At 34.1% G+C, this 20,616-nt stretch overlaps 1 protein-coding gene across 1 annotated transcript in view; it reads left to right on the top strand.

Annotated features, from left to right (window-relative positions):
• Positions 1-20,210, top strand: part of LOC149539270 (seipin-1-like) — a 50,777-nt gene extending 30,567 nt beyond the window's left edge. The window contains exon 2 of the mRNA XM_089800599.1: positions 19,292-20,210. Within this exon, the coding sequence (XP_089656725.1) occupies positions 19,292-19,948 (657 nt within the window). The 3' untranslated portion in view covers positions 19,949-20,210. The remainder of the gene's footprint in view (positions 1-19,291) is intronic.
• Positions 20,211-20,616: the final 406 nt, after the last annotated feature.

Raw genomic sequence — 20,616 nt, 5'->3', positions numbered from 1 at the left:
CACTGGCTCTCAAAAGCATTGTGATTTTCTTATTGGCCCATAGGGTGGTGCCTTCATGTAATTGGGGGATAGGGTGACAACCCTAATTACGGTTTGTAGGGATAAATTAGCCCTTGACCTTGAATTGATCTTGGTCCTTATTGTAATTGAACAACTATAAAAGGCCAAGGCTTGCTCATTTGTAAAGGGTTAGATTTTAGGTTCATTCAACAAGAGATTAGAGTAGAGTAGGAGACTTGATGAAATTGTTTCCATAATGCTATCAAAGTAATTTGATGACTCAATGTTGGCCTTCATGATGGATTACTTAATGTTTCTTTGAAATTTTGCACAGTTTCTTCAAATTCCTCATTTAGGATTTTATTTCATGTAAAGTTGAAGTAGAAGTAGATGAATGAAAGATATTGTTGAGTGTCAATTAATGGTGGAGCTAGTGTCCATACGTTTTGGGACTTGTTGATTGTAAGTAACAATGCAAGGCTAGTCTGGGTCTAAATTGCAAGTTTTAACTTCTATTGGAGATGTTCATTTAGATTGCGACTTCATAGGGTATTTGGATGAATGATAATGTGAAAACCATTCCTGCATCCTTAGAAGCTAGTACCCTCCTATGCCTAGTTGATACAACGAAACAAGGATTGGCTATAGGCACATCCCATCATCAACATTTTATTACATTCTTAAGGTTAGTTAACTTTCATCTCTTCGCAATTTATTTAGTTCGAAGTGATTGGAAGAAGTTAATGTCAAGTTGATATCCATTGAATGAATAGCGTAAGTCCCTTTGTGATAACCAACATATTACATCATAAAATTGAGAAAAAGTACACAATTAATAAGGAACCGTGAGGTTGTCTCATTGATCACACAATTCATCTACATTGCTTACCATATGAACATCCTTATGCAAGAGAGAGTTGGAGATTTGGCGTTTCTTCTTGGAATGCTAGGTATTTGGTTTTATATGTTGTAGTGGAACAAAACTCACATCAACATGCTCCCAAACCCCCGCTTTTAAATTTAACAACAAAAGAAGAAATTGATGGGGAAATCACTAAGAGTCAAGTTAATGTTTTTATACCCACTTCACTGAGTTTGAATGATGAGGATTTTTCCTCGAGGGATGACTAGAGCCTCCCTTAACTACATTTTGACATTTTGGATTTGTGCTTGTTTTGATATCATGCTACTTATTCTAATCATCTCTATGATATTTTTGATATAATAGCAATATTCCATTTGCCGATTCAGCAATTTTATTTAGTATTATAATTTCTAATTAGTCATTTGATATTCAATACTCCATTGTTCAATGTTCAAGCATTTAGTATGTGGCATTTGTGATTTTGCTATCTTACTTCTTATACTATTATATGCCTTATCATAGCTAGCATTTCAAGTACTATTTGTATAGTATATAGTATATACATCACTGTCCACTTGTTGTCATCCCCAAATATAGGCTCTTTGCCCCCCCATCTTAGAAACGTGTCCTGACAGCCTCCTGTCCCGTTGCTCCCCATCGCTATTAGCTGGTAGAAGCAGAATATAAAACACATCCATATGTATATATGCATACACATACATACATATATATTTTCATCCTGATGATAAAACATGGAGTACAATTCGAAGCATTGATGAAAAAGTTCTTGCATGGTCAAACTCAGAAAACATTTAAATTTATGTATATGTATGTATTAAATAGGCCTAGGTGAGAGATAGGAAGGCATAATAGTATGACAAGTGTCTTAATCTTATAACATGTTACATGATAATTTATCACCCACCTAGGGTGGAAAGATGATAGTGTTAAATGTCTACCAAAGGTGGATCACCCTCCTCAAGGTGGAAAAGAGAGTGTGACACATCCAAAAGGTGGATCACTCTTTGAATGTGGAAAAGTGATACGCGTGCATAAGACATAAATTAATACATTACAACTAAGCAGCAAATGCAGTTTGAAAATTACAAAGAAAGAGTAAGCAGGAGAAATACAAATAAATGTCTTCATAAAAGAAAAGGCTGTTACAAAATGACAACAAATAAATAGAAGCACCTAAACGAATGTGGAGTTAAATAACTATATAAACCTACAAAAATATAAAAATATCAGCAACTACTTATACATATGAATGCAAATAAAGATGCATGTGCATAATCATATATTAATAGATACAAAAAAATACGCATACAAATAGAACCAATATGTGTGTGCGTGCGTGCATGCGTGTTTCTTCTACATTTGGTAAATTTAAAATTATTTCCTCCAATTAATGCTTTGGTTCCTTGATGTGCACCCTTTCATTTCTTGAATATTGTGCCCTTCTCCCCCCTTCTTTTTAGTTACCCTGATCTGCTATCTTTTTACTACTCTCTTCTAGTTCTCATCTTGATGATGTATCACGGAGCATGATCTGAAGCACTGATGAAAAAAACCACAGTCAAATCCAGAAACCATCAGTCTAGAATTTAAATATTTTTTTTTTTCTCCCATTCATACTTTCTAAGTGTTATTTTACACATTATGTTGTGAAAGTTTCTCTAAGTACCCTATCTTGTATTTCTCTTCTCAAAGGGTTAATAGAGTAAGTGAGGCTTCGTCCTATTTCCACTTTATGGGCATATTTGTTTTTGTATTTTATACCTTTGGTTGGTAAAATTTTCAGTATAAGAGGTCTTGTGATATTACTCCTTGTTTGACGAGGAGATCTGAGTGTGTCTTGCTGTTGATCTTTATTTTAGGAAACAATATAGTAGATTCCTCTAGAATAGAAGTGGACCATCCTGGAATTGGTCATGGAGTTCCACGTTTCATGGCATTAATTTGGAGCTCTTATTTGCTAGTATGGCCTCTATTGTGTTGGTTGTGCAATGTTTTTGTAGTGGTCCTATGTTGGGTGGCTATCTTTGGTCCTTAGTAACAGAATAAGTATTTGTTTTTTAATTATCATTTGGATTGTTTACAGTGGGTGCTTCTTTGACCTCCAGTGTTGGAAAGCATTAGATTAGCCCCCATATGGAGTTGGCGCTTTTTATGACATGGAAGCTCTTGAAACAACATAGTTCTATTGTTTTTCTTGTATATGGTGAAGCTTGTGGAGTTTGCTTGTATCTTTGGTCCTTAGTAACAGAATAAGTATTGGTTTTTTGATTATCATTTGGATTGTTTACAGTGGGTGCTTGTTTAACCTCTAGTGTTGGAAAGCATCAGATGATTAGCCCCCATATGGAGTTGGCCCTTTTTATGACATGGGAGCTCTTGAAACAACATAGTTCTATTGTTTTTCTTGTATATGGTGAAGCTTGTGGAGTTTACTTGTTTTGTGGAAGGGGAGTTTATGTATTAGGCTCTAGTTGGATGCTTGTACTGACATTGAGCATATTAATGGTGTTTTGTTTTACAAGTTCTGTAGAGTTTCCATTCAACATTTGTAGTTTCACTTATTAGTTATAAGTTAATTGTTTTGGTGTATAGGTTTGATGTGTTTCAGATTTGCAGGTTTTCCAAATGATAAGTGGATTCAGATTTGAATGAATGTCTTTGAAATGGATGGTTTTGAAGATTTTGCACATTAACCAAAAATTGTGGTTATGTAAATTTGCAAAGACACTATGTTTTAGATTGCATTTCATGTGGGATTTTTTTGGACAGAAATAGTTGTAGATTTGTATGCATGTATTGTGCATAGTTTGAGAAGGTTTGTTGCAGCTTTCTCAGTGTGGAAGTGTTTGTACATGATCAGTCACTGACATTTTTGCATGATTACTTGCTGGGTTCTGGTTGTCTCTAATTATGGACATTTGACATTTTGGATCTACATTTTGTTTTTGGTTTTTGTTGATTTGTTTGTTGTTGATGCAGAGCTGACTCTGTATTTTCGGGTCTATGTTGTTTGGTGGATCCATGTTGTGCACTGTTTGAGAACCTATGAGTTGTATGGTTTTGTGGGCTGTCTATACCTATAATTTGCATGGGTAACTTCAAAGTGGGTTGTCTATACCCAGAGATTTTGTGGTGTTAATGGTGTACTATTGCAGTGGGAGTGTTATATATTATATTTTAGATGCCATATGGGTATCAGTTGAAGTGATATACTCATACATTGAGTATTTGTATTCATGATTTATATGAACATTGTTTTATATCTTATATTATTGATAAGACTAATATATATATATATATATGACTTAACTAATGATCAACTATAGAGACATGTCCCTTGATGAGACATTTCTCCTCCTCTCATATTTAGGAGTCTTCAAATCTGCATTTGGAAGACATCAATCACATTGGCAATGCTACTAAATTTGCAGAAACGATCCAAGAAAAACATGGTATCAGAGCCAAACTGCGAATGTAAGAAAACAACTTGTTTTACAAGAACTTAAAAAAAAAAAAAAAAAAAAAAAAACATTGACATTCCTAGCAAGAGAGAGGCAGATGGTATAACAAGCAATGACAGGGCAGCAATATGATAAGAAATTATAAACATATGCTGTTAGTTCTGGATATGACAGAACTATTTGGAGCCTTCTATGCAGTGATTAAAGGCCAGATAATTTAAGATTGTATGCTGTCGGGAAGTCGTCAAAGTCAGAATTGAATATTAACATCAGATAACTGTACGTTGTCGATAAGTCTTGAAGGTTGAGTTCACATCTACCAGCGATATTAATATTTGTTAATCATTGAAGGCAGTGTGTATGTTAGTGACTGAAGAATATCCAGTCAACAGTGAATATCGGTGGCTATGAGCAGTCAACAGGCAGATGGCATGGACAAACATCAGCACATAGGAGAAGATAGATATTCAAATTAGGAAGAAATGAGGAGAGATTCAGAAGGTAATCCACAAGTGGACAAATAATAGTGGAAGAGAAATAATAAAATAACTCAAATGAGTGAGAAGAGAGCCATCACTGATAAAGATACATATGAAATACAAAATACATTATAAAAAAAGTGAAGAATAATGAGAGGATTTATATAGGGAATCAGAGAAAGCCACCGGATACAGGATAGGCTCCAAATATCCACGGTTTTGTTAAACTTGATCTAGTGGATAGTTACACAACTTAGAAGTCTATTTCCTTACTCTATCATTAATATCAAAGTCTGGAAAATATTGCATTGAATTTGCATATTTGCTCCACAATACATTCAAATGAATTGAGCATTCCATCAGTGAGCAATGGTAAGTTTTTGTTGGTTTGTGAAAGGACACCTAGGCATATATCATTAAATGATATATTGAAGAAAACAAATAACACTATGAACCACAACAAAACATTGAGGCAATAGAGCATATCACCAACAAATGATCCATTTGAATTGTCATTAAGGTTCATATGTGATAGAAATAATATAAAAATGTGTTGGTTGTTGCCGTCCAACATAGAATAGGGAGATTAGTTGGTTGTTTCCATTTGAATTGTAAAGTATGACACTTCTTCAAAGGCAACGTAGGAGCTTAGAAGATTAATACTCAGAGGGAGTCTAAAATATATGTGTGTGACTGCATGATGTTGATGGGCCTACTCCTATGTATATCATGAGGAAGTGATGACTTATCACCAGAAGATCAGAGTGAGTCTGACAAGAATCCTTGGGGGAAGAGAGCCTCTAAGGGAGTAACTAGACTTTCCAGGATCATTGTTCAGAGCGAGAATTTTGAGGTGCAAACCATTGTGAATGATATCTTCTCAATCAGGAGAAGTTATAAGTAAAATTTATTATAATGTGTTCTTCTCTATGAGATAGAATTGAGGTGAAAACCTTTATACGACCCTATGACTGGGTTCATGGTGTGTACTATTTCACATATGATATGTAATGGAAGGTGATTATCTTTCATTGACATATATAAACAAAAGGTAATCATTATAAGATGATGATCTTATAAATGTTAGACCTGTTATCATGAAAAACTTCATTAAATTGTTGTCCTAGAGTGCTGGAAATCATGATAATGAACATATAGAAGGTAATCTTTGTAAGTTGATGATCTTGCAAATGATAGGCCTGTTATTATGACAGTTTTGTTCCGAATACGCTGGAAGTCATTGATAACGAAAGCATTATGATTACTCTAGATATTCTTTTGGACTATTAGAGATCATAATATATGTTAAGATAGTGTTCATAACATTTTGATTGTAGTTATTTGACAAGTCACTATTTCAGAGTGGTAAAGTCAGATAATATGTTGTGTATAGATATCCTTGAGACTAATATCTCAAAAAAAAAAAAAAAATGGTCACTTTTCCCTTGCTAAGAGGGAGTGTTGAAGTATAACATCAGTTGAAGTGATATACTCATTACATTGAGTATTTCTATTCATGATTTATATGAACATTGCTTTATGTCTTATATTATTGATAAGAATTATATGTATGTATGTATGTATGTATGTCTATTTATTTATAAATGATTTTACCTAACTAATGATGATTAACTATAGATACATGTCTCTTCATGAGACATGTCTCCTCCTCTCATATTTAGGAGTCTTCAATTCTTCATTTGGAAGACATCAATCACATTGGCAATGTTACTGCATTTGCGGAAGCAATTCTAGAAAAACAACACCATAGAGTGGTGGACTTTAGCTGGTATGCTGTTTAGCAATGAGACAATTAGATGGATGGATGGAGTAGCTGTGGTTCATGCTTACTATATTGGGATGCTCATGCCATTTCTATAATACTACTTTGGGTAATTTGCAATTGTATCATATAGAACATATTGTTGATTGTGGGAGCATTCATTTATCTGTAGCTGAAATGGTTTAGGAGCAGTGAACAAAAAATTGCTAACCAACAAACAACTATTATGCGGATAGTACACATTAATATAAACACCCAAGACTATTTAGTCTGACTTGCAAAGAGCCCTTGTTTTGTAATTTGCTGGGAGTAATAGAACCATCTAGGAAGTTATGTCCTCACATGACATCTTCATCTACTCATCCCCCAAACTGTCATCAGTGTGACTCTGATTGGAGTTTCAGAGAATCTTCCTTTTCTTCTCCACATCCCCAAAAATACAGAGGGGTTGAGATATAGAGTTTAATTGGTATTTGAGTTAGGTTCCTTGTTGGTCTTTAGAGAATACCTTACTAAACATATTGATTGAAATCAAAGTCCGTAGTGTATTTTTATTCTTTATGTGTTTTGTGCTTTAGCCTGGGCAGCCCTGTTTGTTATCTGGTATTCCAGGTACAAAAGACAAACTTGTGTGAGATTTCCATGTTGAGGAAAGGGATGTTTTTGTAGTCCACTTAGTTTCTACCAATTGATTCCTCCAAGTTCAAAAAATAAATTATCTTAGTGGTTTCTCAAGATCTACTTTTTTGCATACTCTAGCTTAATTTGGCCTTTGTGTGAGTTTGGAGGTTCCCAGATCTTCATTTGGCATTCAAGTTCTTGGAAGAGATCGTTCTTCTCAAAAAGTGGATTGGAGAGACACTGTAACATCACCTACTGGGGTATACCTGATTTGTTCCCAATGTAACAATTCCAACAGGATAATTTGTTTCAACTGATATTCCACCATTAAATCATATAATAGTTATTGAACTTACGAGTAAATCATTAAATGAAATGATGACATCACTACTTAATATGTAGCTCATTCACAAATATCTACCGTAGCAGGGATTGGAAGGGAAAGCATGATAGAGCAACTGGTGACTGTCACAACTAAGCCCAAGAGCACAAAATTCCAACCAAGACAATTGGACCTCTGGACCATAGGAGGTAGGGACTCCTGTCCATCCAACATGGGATGGTGTACTTACATTGTGGAAACTGGTCTGCCGCCTCTCCCTAATGAGTCTTCTCCCTAACATGGTTCTTTTCAAACCCATACATGATCGCTTCTAGGCTATTGTTCCCTTTTCACTATCAACCATAGTAGGGATTGGAAGGAAAGGCATGATAGTGCTCCCAGAGACTATTTGTCACAACTAAGTCCAAGGGCATGGAATATCTGTCCAAGACAATTTGACCTCTTGGCTCACATGTGATTGGAACTGCTGCCCATCCAACAAGGGGTAATGTGGTTAGGTTGTGGGAACCAGTCTGCTAGTTCTCCTTGATATATTTCCTCTAATTCTACATATGATTGATTCTCCTTAACATATTTCCTCTAGTTCCATGTATGATTGGTTTTGGGGTAAGGAATAGATAAATTCATTAATTATAGAAAATATAAATAGTTTAGCAAATTAAACACACACATATACATACATTACATACCTTTGCCAGATTATCAGTTTTCTGATCACTGATTTTAGCTTTGTATATGTGATGTGATCTCTTGCTCGATTGATTGATCAAATGAATTTTTGATTTGACAATTCAACATATTGGTGAGTTATGATTAAGTAATTGTTGGTCAGATGATTTTTAACTATAAGTGATGATACAATGAATGCTAGTTTGATATATTGGTGGATAATGATTGAATGAACGCTAATTTGAGTTTGGTGCTTGGTTGCTGAATTCTTTGTTTTTTTTGATCCCAAGATGAAGTGATGATTGATGTGGAGTTGATGAGTGTTTTCTTGATCAATTCTACCTTATACTTTACTAGTAAAAGGATCAGTAGATTTCATAAGAATTGAGTCACTTCTTTTCGTTGTTGCCTTTGACAATAATTAAGCCAATAGGCTTTCCCTTTGGAGCTCGCTTGCTCTCACACTAAAACCTGTTTCACGCCCAGACCACTGGTTGTCCAATCATGGTAGGTGAAAGTCAAATATTACCTCCTTCTGACATTAACCTACCTGTTTGTTTGCTTGCTTTGTTTCCACTTGGGAATCAGTATTCTTGCAGTGTTTTTGGCATTGGGTGCCTGTTTATGTGCTGCTTTCCAGCACCAAGGAAAAATGCAGGTTGAGAAGATGCGATGGTTTCTAATTTTGTGAATTCATAGGGGACACAGAAACGTCTGGCTATTACATTGAAAACAGTGGCTTAAAATCACGACTAGTAGGTTCTGTTTTCAGATTTAAGGATGTCTTCTTGGGTTGCTAAACACTGTATATGCCGAATGGCTAACTTCATTGGGTTTGTGGAGTCCAGTCCACTCGGGTTAAAATCTCAATATCAGCTGGAAATAAGCGTAACTGTTGAAAATGATTCACATTTGGAGAATTTGAAGGAATTCATTTCTTTCTCTGGCACCAGTTATCCTAAACTATTTTGGAAATCTCCATTGCTGTCACAACAGAGCCGTTCATATGGGAATGAAACCTTTATAGTAGAAAATGAAATGGAATAATTATTTCAGTGGAGTCACTACTATAGCAAAAGAAGCCAGAAAAATGTGTATAGTGAAGCAAAAGATAGTTTCCCTTATTTGAAATAATTGCAGCGAATAATGGCAGTAGTGCTATCAGGATCTAGGAAAAGATGAAATAAATTGTATTTATTTGTCTGACAAATGATTTGGAAATGACACAGTATCCACTATCATGCTATCTTAGCTACTATTAGAATGTAAAACAAATTTGGCTTTGGCAATCTTGGCATCTACCACAGTATTTGACTTTTGTGGGATCTTAGATTGATTTTTTGTGGGTAGACAGTGTGGGTTCTTCAACCATCATAAATGAAGTTCTAGAGCAATCCTTTTTCATCAGCTGCTTTTGTTAAAAAAAATTATTTAGATTTTTTCTATGGATGATTTATCCAAATCTATGGAGTATGAGAGTTGTAATCAAAGAGAACAAGACCAATAATGGCACCGACTTTACCATATCTGCTATGACAATCCAATAACTTAGCCGTGTATAAGTGGTTCACCATTCCCATTTCTATTCACAAAATTGCAATAAGTATTTTGTCATTAGTTTCACTTGATTTTTTACTATTTACTTGTGGAAATTGAACCCAGAATATTTTTTTAATAAAATTGTCTGTCTTATATAAAAAGAACTGTGAATAAAACCTTCAAGAAGGAAACAAGGATTTGTTTGATGTGAGCATTTTTTTTATGCTTGAACATGGTATAGACCAGAAATTTTTTCATGCATTAAAATTTGGCAACTTCAAATATTTTTTTGAGTTCTTTAATAAATATTCAACTTTTATGCACAATACAGTTGCAAGATTTATCAAACTCAATGGTGGTTTTAACTTTCTGTTCATTGAAGGCTAAGGTAGCATCCCCTTGTAGGGCTTGTGGTCCTGCCTATAACATGTTCCAGAACATCATACATGTTAGGGTTGAGTGGCTCAGGGGGAGCCCATGTCAACATGCTGCCAAGCTTAATTGAAGGCCTTCAAGGTCACAAAGACAAACATTGTGCAAGCCATTCTTCTGTGGCACAAAGTTTTCACATTTTTTCCCATGGATTTGAAGAGCGCCAACTATTAGCACATCATTTGACTTTATTGACTTCTGAATTTCTTTTGATAATTCATGATTTGGAATCACACTCCGTAATTTATCATTGGGATGAAAAAGTTCAAAGAAGTAACTGTAAATTTCTTTGAACTTTTTTACACTAATGATGAATCATGAAATATAATTCAAAATATTGCTGATACAATTATTTTACACAATCATATCCATTACTTAATCAATAAAATTAAAATGGACAGTGGAATTTTGATAGCATTACACCACTTGCAACAACATGCCAAAAACTCAGCTGGGTAATATACTGTTGAGTATGGAATATATTTCAAAATGTTCACAAAACATTCATCATCATGAAAGATAAATAGTCAACCCTATACTACCATGACATCCGTGAAGAATTGTTGAAGTGTTTGCCACACTGTCAATATGGTCTTACTATATGCTGTTAGTTTTAGTAGCTTTGGACAACTGTTCGTCCATTTGTAATTATTTGGCAAATAATAGTTTCAATAACTAATTAGTTAGAGTATGGAATTATTTGTTAAATAATTGACTCCTTTTAGAAGCAACTAGAAACCAACTTGGTTAAGGTTATTAAGGTGTTTTTTAATTTCCGTTGTTGATTGAAAATCAATATCGGCCGTTGGTTTTCCAACAGAAGTAGTATATAAGTGGTTCAGGGGGGCATTTGGAGAACATAAGTTGGAGAAGCTTTTGCAGTGTTAGCAAAGGAATTTGCAGTGATAGCAAATAGTGTTAGCAAGGACACATTGATAGTGTTGGGCATAGTAGTGGGGAACATCAACGGGAGAAATTGGGAGGTTGCCGGAGTTTTGCTAGTAAGAGGCAAGAAATTTTGTATCTCTTGTTTTGTTGAAGTTAATATAATTCCTCATCTGTAGAATTGGTTTCCCCTTATATAACAAAGGATATTCATAACAAAATAGAGGTGATCTAGAAAGATTTTTCCTCAACTAATTATTGAAACAAAATATATTGATTTCCTTTTCATGAGGCATTAATTGATTTTAACTACTAATGATTAACTGAGATAACAAAATCAAATTGAAATAACTGTAATAATGTTCAACTGAAATAACTGTAATAATGATCAACTGAAATAATTGTAATAACGATCAACTGAAATAACTGTAATAACAATCAACTGAAATAACTGTAATTATGATCAACTGAAATAACTATAATAATGATCAACTCAAATGACTGAAATAACGATTCACTATCTTTCCTTACATACAAGTAAAGTAAATGCATAACATGAAATAGAAAGAGAAACATACGAGAAGTAACTGGTGAGTCTTTAATTGGTTGTGCAAGCCCCGGTTTCCAGTAAGAGGAGAAGCATTGACTTAGGTTTAACCTCCCAACCTCGGACCATATTCATCCGCACACAATCCATTGAATAGAAAGACCCTTCCTACCCTGGGATTAGGCTTGGGATACTATTAGTCCAGCCACCTGAGCATTTCGGTGTTTAGAATGTCCACATAGTTATGGACGGACATGTCTGAATAATTGACATTACTGACATTAAGTGATCATAGATGGCAAACATGCCTTTAACAACTTTGGTCAGGGTTTTCGGATGGGTTCAATAACCCGATCACCACCGCTCGACTTGACAGCAGGGGAACAATAAGTATGAACATGCATGAGCTATTTTTTGATTTTCCTTTTAAAAATAATTTAGAATTGTTATGTCATGTCTAATTTTTATTTTCATATTATTGCAGATTTCTATCTCACCTCTTCACCTTTTCCTTGGCTATACAGTTAGGTGAGTCCTAGGTGTTTGAATCTCAAAGCAATCAGCTTTGTCTGTTGATCCTCAACTTGATATAAGAATATTACATGTTTTCAACATATCACAACTTGAGAAATATAATCTTTGCAAAAATAAGTACCATTTGATTATGATATTTAGCAGTAAAATAAAGATGTGAAATCATATCATGAATTATTGGTCTTGACTTATCATTAGAAGTTCTGACTTAAGGATGAACTTATCTGATGATATCAAACAAGGATGTTATACAACATTTCAAAAATCTATAGCTTATTGTTGTAAATACAATGCAGTGGTGTCTGATAAAAAAAAATTATATAAATCAATTGGATATGGTAAGTCAACCACATAACCTGCAAGTTTAGAAGTATTCGAGCCTTGGCTGGACGCAAATAATCGGTTCCTTCATGGAAATAACTTCAATGCAGATCTTAGTGTGATTACCAATCATGTCTTCAGCAAAAATATTCAATAAAATGGCAAATTGCGGCAAGGAATTATGTAGAGGGATATCGGGTTGAGTAATGTAGAGATATATTGTGTGTAATAATGCCCATGGTCTCTCACGATTTCATAATATAAAGAACTATTCGAAAAACTTTTGGCTTCCAAGAAGTGGTAACTTAAAAAAAAAGGCTCTTGGCTTCTTGAACACCAATATGCCAAATGTGCATTTCGGTTTCTAGCAAGAATTTGAATAAAGATGGAAAAAGATTTGAAAGTTATAATCAAGGATAATTTACAATATATTTATCTACTTGCACGTAGATGTATTTATGAGGTGGCATCATATTATTTATTTTATCCAAGGTCGTATCTATTATTAAGTATATCTAAATACATGCTCTATTTGGAAGATTATTTTATCTTCTTGTACATGTATTTAAATGTACGTACTAGATAAAATCTTGTATAAAAATAATATTATGGTCACTTTTATTTTTATATCTATGTGCACGTACATAAATATATGTTATAATGATGTGGTGGAAAAATCAATCAAAAACCATTTGAGGTATGGATTATTTTTAATTAGAATAATTAATGTTTTAAATGTTTAGTTAATAACTCATGCGGGTCCATCGATTGTATCCTGATGTTCAAGTCACTAGGTCCTTACGAAGACAATTAAAGGTCGTACCTGTCAACCTGATGTTCAAGTCACTAGGTCCTTACGAAGACAATTAAAGGTCGTACCTGTCAACCCGATAAGGCTAGTATCCCATTCTGTTGATCCCGTTTAGCAATACTTCTCGTGCAATCACCCGTGCAACATTTTCCACGATAATAACAAAGTTCCATGATAAATCCATAATAACATTTAATGTAGATAAGGAATTTAATTATTAACTATAATTCTGAAATCAAGCAACTGCTAATCATCACATGACAAACAATGGATAATGACCATCATCATTAAACAGTTAACATAATGAATACAACAAATATATTTAACCATTCTTTTCACATGATTATGAAAGAAAATCTATTCAATTCAACTGCTATAAATAAATTTAAATAAATAAATTAGGGACCTTTTTCATGTCTTTGCATATTTAAGTCATCAAAAGTGGACACTTTATATGTCATTACATGTAAAATCCATCAAAAGTGGACCTTCTACATGCCATTGCATATAAAGTTCAACTTAGAAGCATAAAGTCATCAAAAGTGGACCTTTTTGATGTTATTACATCAAAAAGTGAGTTTTTATGTCGTTGCATCAAGAAAGTGAGATACAACTTAAAATATGCATTGCACCCCAAAAGGTCTAATTTTGACCACATGTATATTTTAAAATGTGTTATGCACTCCAAAAGGTCCGATTTTCTTTGTTGAAAGTTTTTAAAATATTCGAGTCACTCCAAAAGGTCCGATTTTGGAAGAACATATGCATTTGCTCTCCAAGAACCCGATTTTGCTCATTGTGAGAGATTTACTTGGAGGATTTGCATGAAATCTTTCCCATTAGGGTCGTTTTTGCTTGGCAATTGATTTTGTAACATCAAAAATGGATTTATCTTGCTAAAAAACATTTTTTGAAACTCCTTCCAAGGGCATGTTTTTGGAAAAATCTTCAAATAAATCCATTTTAGAGTGATTTAAATCACGTTTTTGCAAGTAAAAGAGGCGTTTTGGCATATTCAATCATTGGCAATACATCAAGGGTCACATTTTTGCATTTGGAAGTGAAAAACGACTTATATTATGCCTTTTATGAAACACGTCTTTGCTTAAAACGCCCAGAAAATTGGGGTTTTAATCCATTTTTATGTGTTTTGAAGTCATTTTTTTACATTTCGATCGATGTATTAGCATTTGGGGAAGTTGTTTTTGCATTCACAAGTAAAAAATGACTCAAAAACATGCATTTTTGGCCACGTTTTCGCAAAAACGGCCCAAATTTTTGCATAAAAAGCCAATTTTTTGTTTAAAAAATTCAAAAAATGGCATTTCAGCCCATATATTTGGATCGAGGGGTCGTTTTTGAGTTTTAATGCGTGCTCTTGTCTTTGGAGACCATGTTTTTGGCCTTCTCATGTCAAATTTGACCATTGAATGTTCATTACAAGCAAGTACAAAAAAAGTCAAAAAGTTGTTTGAAAATCCAGATTTGAGTGAGAATTGGTCTTCAAGTCTATGAAACTTCTTATTTTGGCTCTTTAACCACCAAGTAAGTGGACATTTTCAAACTTGCTTATCAATTCATGCTTATCTTGCTATTTTCATGAATATTATGGCTTGTTATTGCACACTTGTCCATATACATGCTATGAAAAGTGCATTTTGCCTTTAAAAATGATGAAAACTCTCATTTTCACACTTTTAGAATTTCCCCAAATTCCAAATTCGAATTTGCATTTGAAAGCAATTTGCATATTGACATGTTTGAGTTTAAGACCAAAGGCATGTGTTTGTTTTGTGCTTGTTTTTCGTTGTTTGCTTGCTCTCTTTTTTGTTTTTCTTCTTTTGGAAGAATTGCAAGTTCTTTTCCAAGAACGTGAGCACGTTTCACTTCACTCCACATTCCATTTCCATCTTTTCGTCTTTCCATGTCACAACACGTCACATCTCATCTGACAAATGCGATTGCATGTTTTCTATCTCATTCATCATCTGCACATGCATCGAATCCCATTTTCCACTACTATTTTCACTCATCTCACTTTTCGCATCCACTCGCACGACACGATTACACGAAAAGTCTTACGTGTAATTGCATCCAAAAGGTTCGATTTTGATTAAAAGTCACTTTTTGAAAAGTCAAAAAGATGTCATTTTCATCTTCCATGTATTTTGACTTGTCCTTTTCACCAAAGATGACTATAAAGCTCATTATCCCTCTTCCATTTTCTATGCTTTCCATCTCATCCGTCATTTGCACTTGCATGTAAAGTGCATCTTCCATCCGCCTTCGCATCACATCTCACTTTTCATCCCTTGTTGCATGTTGCACTTACATGTAATCATTTTTTGTACAATAACGTCTTGAAAACCCTAAGTCACGTTTGAAAATCAACAATCTTCATTTGCACGCATTCCCATGCATTCCACTTTCGTGTTTCAAAGCATTTCCATTCTTCCAAGCACTTTGCTTTAAAAGAAAAAAGAAAAAAGAAGAAGTTAAAGGTGTTGTTGGAAAGTTGTTCCGAATTTACATCCGGACACCATCGAGAAGGTTTTCAAAGTGCTTGAGACTCCTATTTGTGCTGATTTACAAAGCAGAATTCGCAATAACTTGAGCGAGAAAAGATGGATTACATTGAGTTTTCAAATGACAATGGACAATTCATCAAAGTCAAAGGTTATCAAAAGACGCAACACCATGGTTATCAAAGTGAATGCAGTGGTACAAAGTACAAGAACTTCCAATCTTGTGATCATCCGAGATTGCATCGTCAAAGTACAAGGCCCTTTAAAACAATCCCTAGGATTCTTTTCTTATTTTCCATCTTCTTTCTTCTTTCATATTTGTAGTTGGAGAGGATGCATGACATGAAAAAAATGTAATTACATGTAATGCGAGTTGCACGTGCAGTTGCATGTAACCCTAAAATTTCTCTTCTTGTTAGACCGGGTCAACGTTGGTTGAGTTGCTCCCACTTTTTCCTCCATCTTTTTCTCAACTTCTATGCCTATATAAAGGAGTGCCCCCTTATTTTAAAAATCATCTTTTGTTGTATGCAAGAAAGCTCTGCCACATTTGTGCAAGCATAACTTTGATTGTGTAGTAGAAATTTGGGAGAAAAGTGAATAAAAAAAGCAATTGGATTCAAAGCTTTGACTGGAAGCAATTGTGATAGAGCAAGTTAGAAGCTTTGACTGTAATTTGTGCCTATTGTCTTGATTCATGTTATTATTGTGTGTTCAATAAAAGAACATATTGATTTAAGAAAAAATCGGAGCCGAAGCTTTTACTGAGAGTGGTTGTGGAAATATATAGCTAGAAGCTTTGTCTGTAGCTTATACTTCTATCTTAATCCGCAAAATAGTTAAGTTATTCTTACTTTTAGGAGTCTTTGTGCCCTAATTGTAAAGCTTTTTCATATAGAAGTATGACCGGACTTAGAGCCAAACAAGTACATTTTCAGCTAGCTTTTGAGTTAGTGAAGGTTTGTTGGTGTCACTATTTCCAGCTCTTAATAGAAGTGTAGTTAGAGATTCACCCTTCCCATTATTCGCTCTACGAGTAGTGGATTCTTTTTTGAAAGATATGAAGAAAGGATATTGGTAAGACCTATTTTATAAAAATCTCTCGACTTTTTGCATACCTTGAGTTGATCTAAGAAATGGTGAGAAGGGGGAGCCTTCCCTTTAAAGTAGGAGAGACTTTGTCTCACACACTATGGCTGGTCATCCTATTTTGCGACTAGATTTTTATCCAAAACTGTCAGTTGCAAAATATCCACCCAACAGGAACCACTTTGCTACCTCACTCTAACATATTTCCTCCAATTACACGAATGATTGTGGGTGGGGCATACATATACATGTACATACATACATACATACATATATATATATATATATATATATATTCATGAATTATAAAATATATAAATACATTAGAAAATTCATTAGTAACTTGATTAAAAACCCACACACATTGTGTACCAATTCCTTGCTGGATTATCAGTCTGCTGATTGCTGATTGCTGCTTTCTATATCTGATCCAATATCTTGCTTGATCAATCATTTTATTGTTGTTGAATGATTTATTAAATTAATCCCTCTGCTTTGATGATTAAAGGTATTGGTGAGTTATGATTAAGTAATTGTTGATTAGTGACTATATATTGAATGCTAGTGATGAATAATTGTGTCTTGGGATTAACTAATAAATCAAACTATATATAAGTGACTATATATTGAATGCTGAATTGTTTGTTTTCTTGATCCCAAGACAAAGTGATGATTGATGTGGATTTGATGATTGTTTGGATGGATTCATGAGTAATGATTGATAAGTCCCTTTACAATGCTTGAAATGAATTCCCTTTATTGGTGAAAGAGTTACCACCTTTCATAAGAATTGAGTCACCGCTTTTCATTGTTGCCTTTCAAAATAATATATTATTCCCCAAATTGATCTCCACTTGGATGTCCTCCTTAGATGAAATCTTCTTCTATTTATATCTTCCAATGTGAGAGAGAGTCACACGTCGTAGTGTCTTGACTTTGCTATTATCACAACCTTTCATAATTATCACCCTCTGAAAGAGTTACAACCCTTAACCAATTCTTCCTTTTGAGCATGTCACAAACTTTCATAATTACGACTCTTTGAAAGAGTCCAAACACTTCATCATTGCCGCCCTTTGAGATAGTCGTAACTTGTCATAATTAGTACCCTTTTGAAGAGTCACAACCCTTCATTCTGCCTTTTGAAAGAGTCACAAACTTCCATAATTACCACCTTTTGTAAGACTCACAACCCTACATCATTTCTTCTTTTTGAAGGAGGCAATTTCTTTTTTTCTTCTCATTCCTCTTTTCTCTTCCATTAATTCTTTCTTGATTCACACCTTTCATTCGTTCTTACTTCCTCCATTTCCCCTTTGAAATGAAGTTCTCTTTTTCCTTCTCTTGTTTGAGGGAGTCACAACTTTTCAATTCATACTTTTGACCACAGAATATTTAAATTTTATTCTTATATATTTTTAATATTTAATTAAAATTTCATTTTTTTTCTTTTATATTTTAATTGTATTATTGTTTATTATTTAATCCTATTTTAGAAAGGGAAAATTGTAGAAACACTGCTTTCCATCATAGTTTTGTAATTGCACTGGTGATTACATAATTGCTCTATTGATGGTTGAGCCAATTTTGGCATCCACCTTCCAGAAATTCATAGCTTTTGTATACAAACTGAAAACAAGGCAGCATTGTTTGGAATTTGCATAGTTAATAAAAAAATCCCAAATATGCATGAATGTCTAGAATTTTGTGCCAGAGCCTGTTTTTGACAGTGATTAAAAGTGTCCTCTGAGCTGTGATTACGTTGCTATGGAGTCTAAATCAATACCAAATCCATTTATGGGTCAATGATCTACCATCAGAACCAATTGGTGGCTATAAGTTATTGGCAGTATATTAGGAGATGGAGTCGAGGTGTGTAGAAGGTTTGTCCAGAAGGTAGAATAGGCTGCTAAAAAAGTCAAGGTAAGCTCTATTTATAATTCGGCCAGGATTTTAAAATCTAAGCTATTCAGAATATGACACTACCTATTTCTTGGACACAAGGTGTATTGATGTATATTGTCTTTCTTTTCGGTATAATTTGCAATTTTGTTAAAGGCTTCAACTATATTAATTGCAAGCCTCAACTAATAGACGACCATAACATGATCTGCTTAGGCTATATGTTGTGTTCTATGCTATGATTTAAATTTTATATAAATGTGAAATAGGGTCAACGATTAAGCTATTTATAATTAAATGACGTGGTTTTGGTATACAATGCTGAACATATATCAATTTTGTGAAGCTGCTAATAGATGTTAATCTAGAGGTCAAACGTTTGATTTGAATGCATACAAGTCTAACATAGAAACTTTGATTTTTACACTGTAATTAAGTTATACATTTTTGGATATTCCTTTCAGGTAATGGCAGAGCTCATTTCCAGTGATGATAAGGTTCTTGCCCGATCTAGCCAGCCATGTATGTTGCCTTTCAGGAGTAGCCCAATTCAGCTTGCTAAAACATTTTTAATGAGTCTTCCTCTATTGATGGGTATTTTTGGAGAAACTGAGACCGTGGTAATTCATCTCATTGATTACCAGGAGAAGAATATCCCAACAGAAACACTGAAGATAATATTGCAACCAAAAGCATTGACATCAGGATTGCCTGAATTGTATTCTGCTGAAATTGATATTCGTTCTCAGCTTCCTTGGATTAAAGATTTTTCTCGGAAATGGAAATGGACATTTTGTGTATGGTATACTTTAGCTTTCTACATTTTTCTTTTGAGCTTAACTATTTGTTTCTGCAAGCAAGTTCTTTTGCTAAAACCAACAACAATAGGCAAGAGAGATAACGAGAAGCCAAATAAAGATGAACAAGGATTGCATAATGTAATGACGAACAGTGGAATGTTGGAGCCAGGTAGGAGGCAGAGTCGTAATAAGAGCAAACATGCTGCTTTAGTGCATGAATCATCTCCTATATCTTTGCAACAGGGTACCATGACTTCTAGTGAAAGACTTGGAGAATGTGGAGATAGGAGTGAAATTGTAGAGGAATCTATTACAGATTAGAATAATTTAACCTTTTCAAGTATGAGAGTATGTTGTACAGAAGTCACAATGCAACATGGGTGATGGAATTGTTTTCAGGATGAAGCCCAAGGCACAACATCAGATATTCAACTGGATAGAAGCTCAGCAGGTTTCAGTATTAGCATATTTTGTGGATGACTGCTAAGGATTTCCAATCATGGCAAATTCTTGTACAGTATACATATAGCCTTGTAAAGAGCACAGTTGAGTAATTTAAACAGAAAAATTTAATCAGTGTTAACATATCTGCTACATTGGTAATTATATCTTGAGATGACATCTAAAGCACTAGGGGTAAGACTTGAAATAATGATTTCCTTGGCTGGTTTGGTTTTTCTCTGATTGTTTCCTTTGACTGGAAGAAATATAAAGTCATGAACAAATGACCTATAGAATAACTAATGGATATCCTGTGAAGTACATTTTTTGATTAAGGTAACGAAAGTTTAGATGGACACTCGGTGAAAATAGACGTACGAAAAATTAGCTCAAAATCTGTCTTAGAAAATAGTTAGGTTTGTAGGGATTTGTCTCTTGTTAATTGGATTACAGGCTCAATCTTGACCGCACAGGGTATATCTTGGTAACCTGAAATCATATATTTTGGTTTTATGGAAAATATCAGTAGTGAACCGTGTTCAAATGAT

This window comes from Cupressus sempervirens, chromosome 9 (assembly GCF_028749045.1).
Source record: "Cupressus sempervirens isolate cs-2001-9-10 chromosome 9, ASM2874904v1, whole genome shotgun sequence".
In the NCBI taxonomy this organism is placed as follows: domain Eukaryota; kingdom Viridiplantae; phylum Streptophyta; class Pinopsida; order Cupressales; family Cupressaceae; genus Cupressus; species Cupressus sempervirens.
Note: the sequence above shows the minus strand (reverse complement) of the source record. Positions and strands in the feature narration are given on the sequence as shown.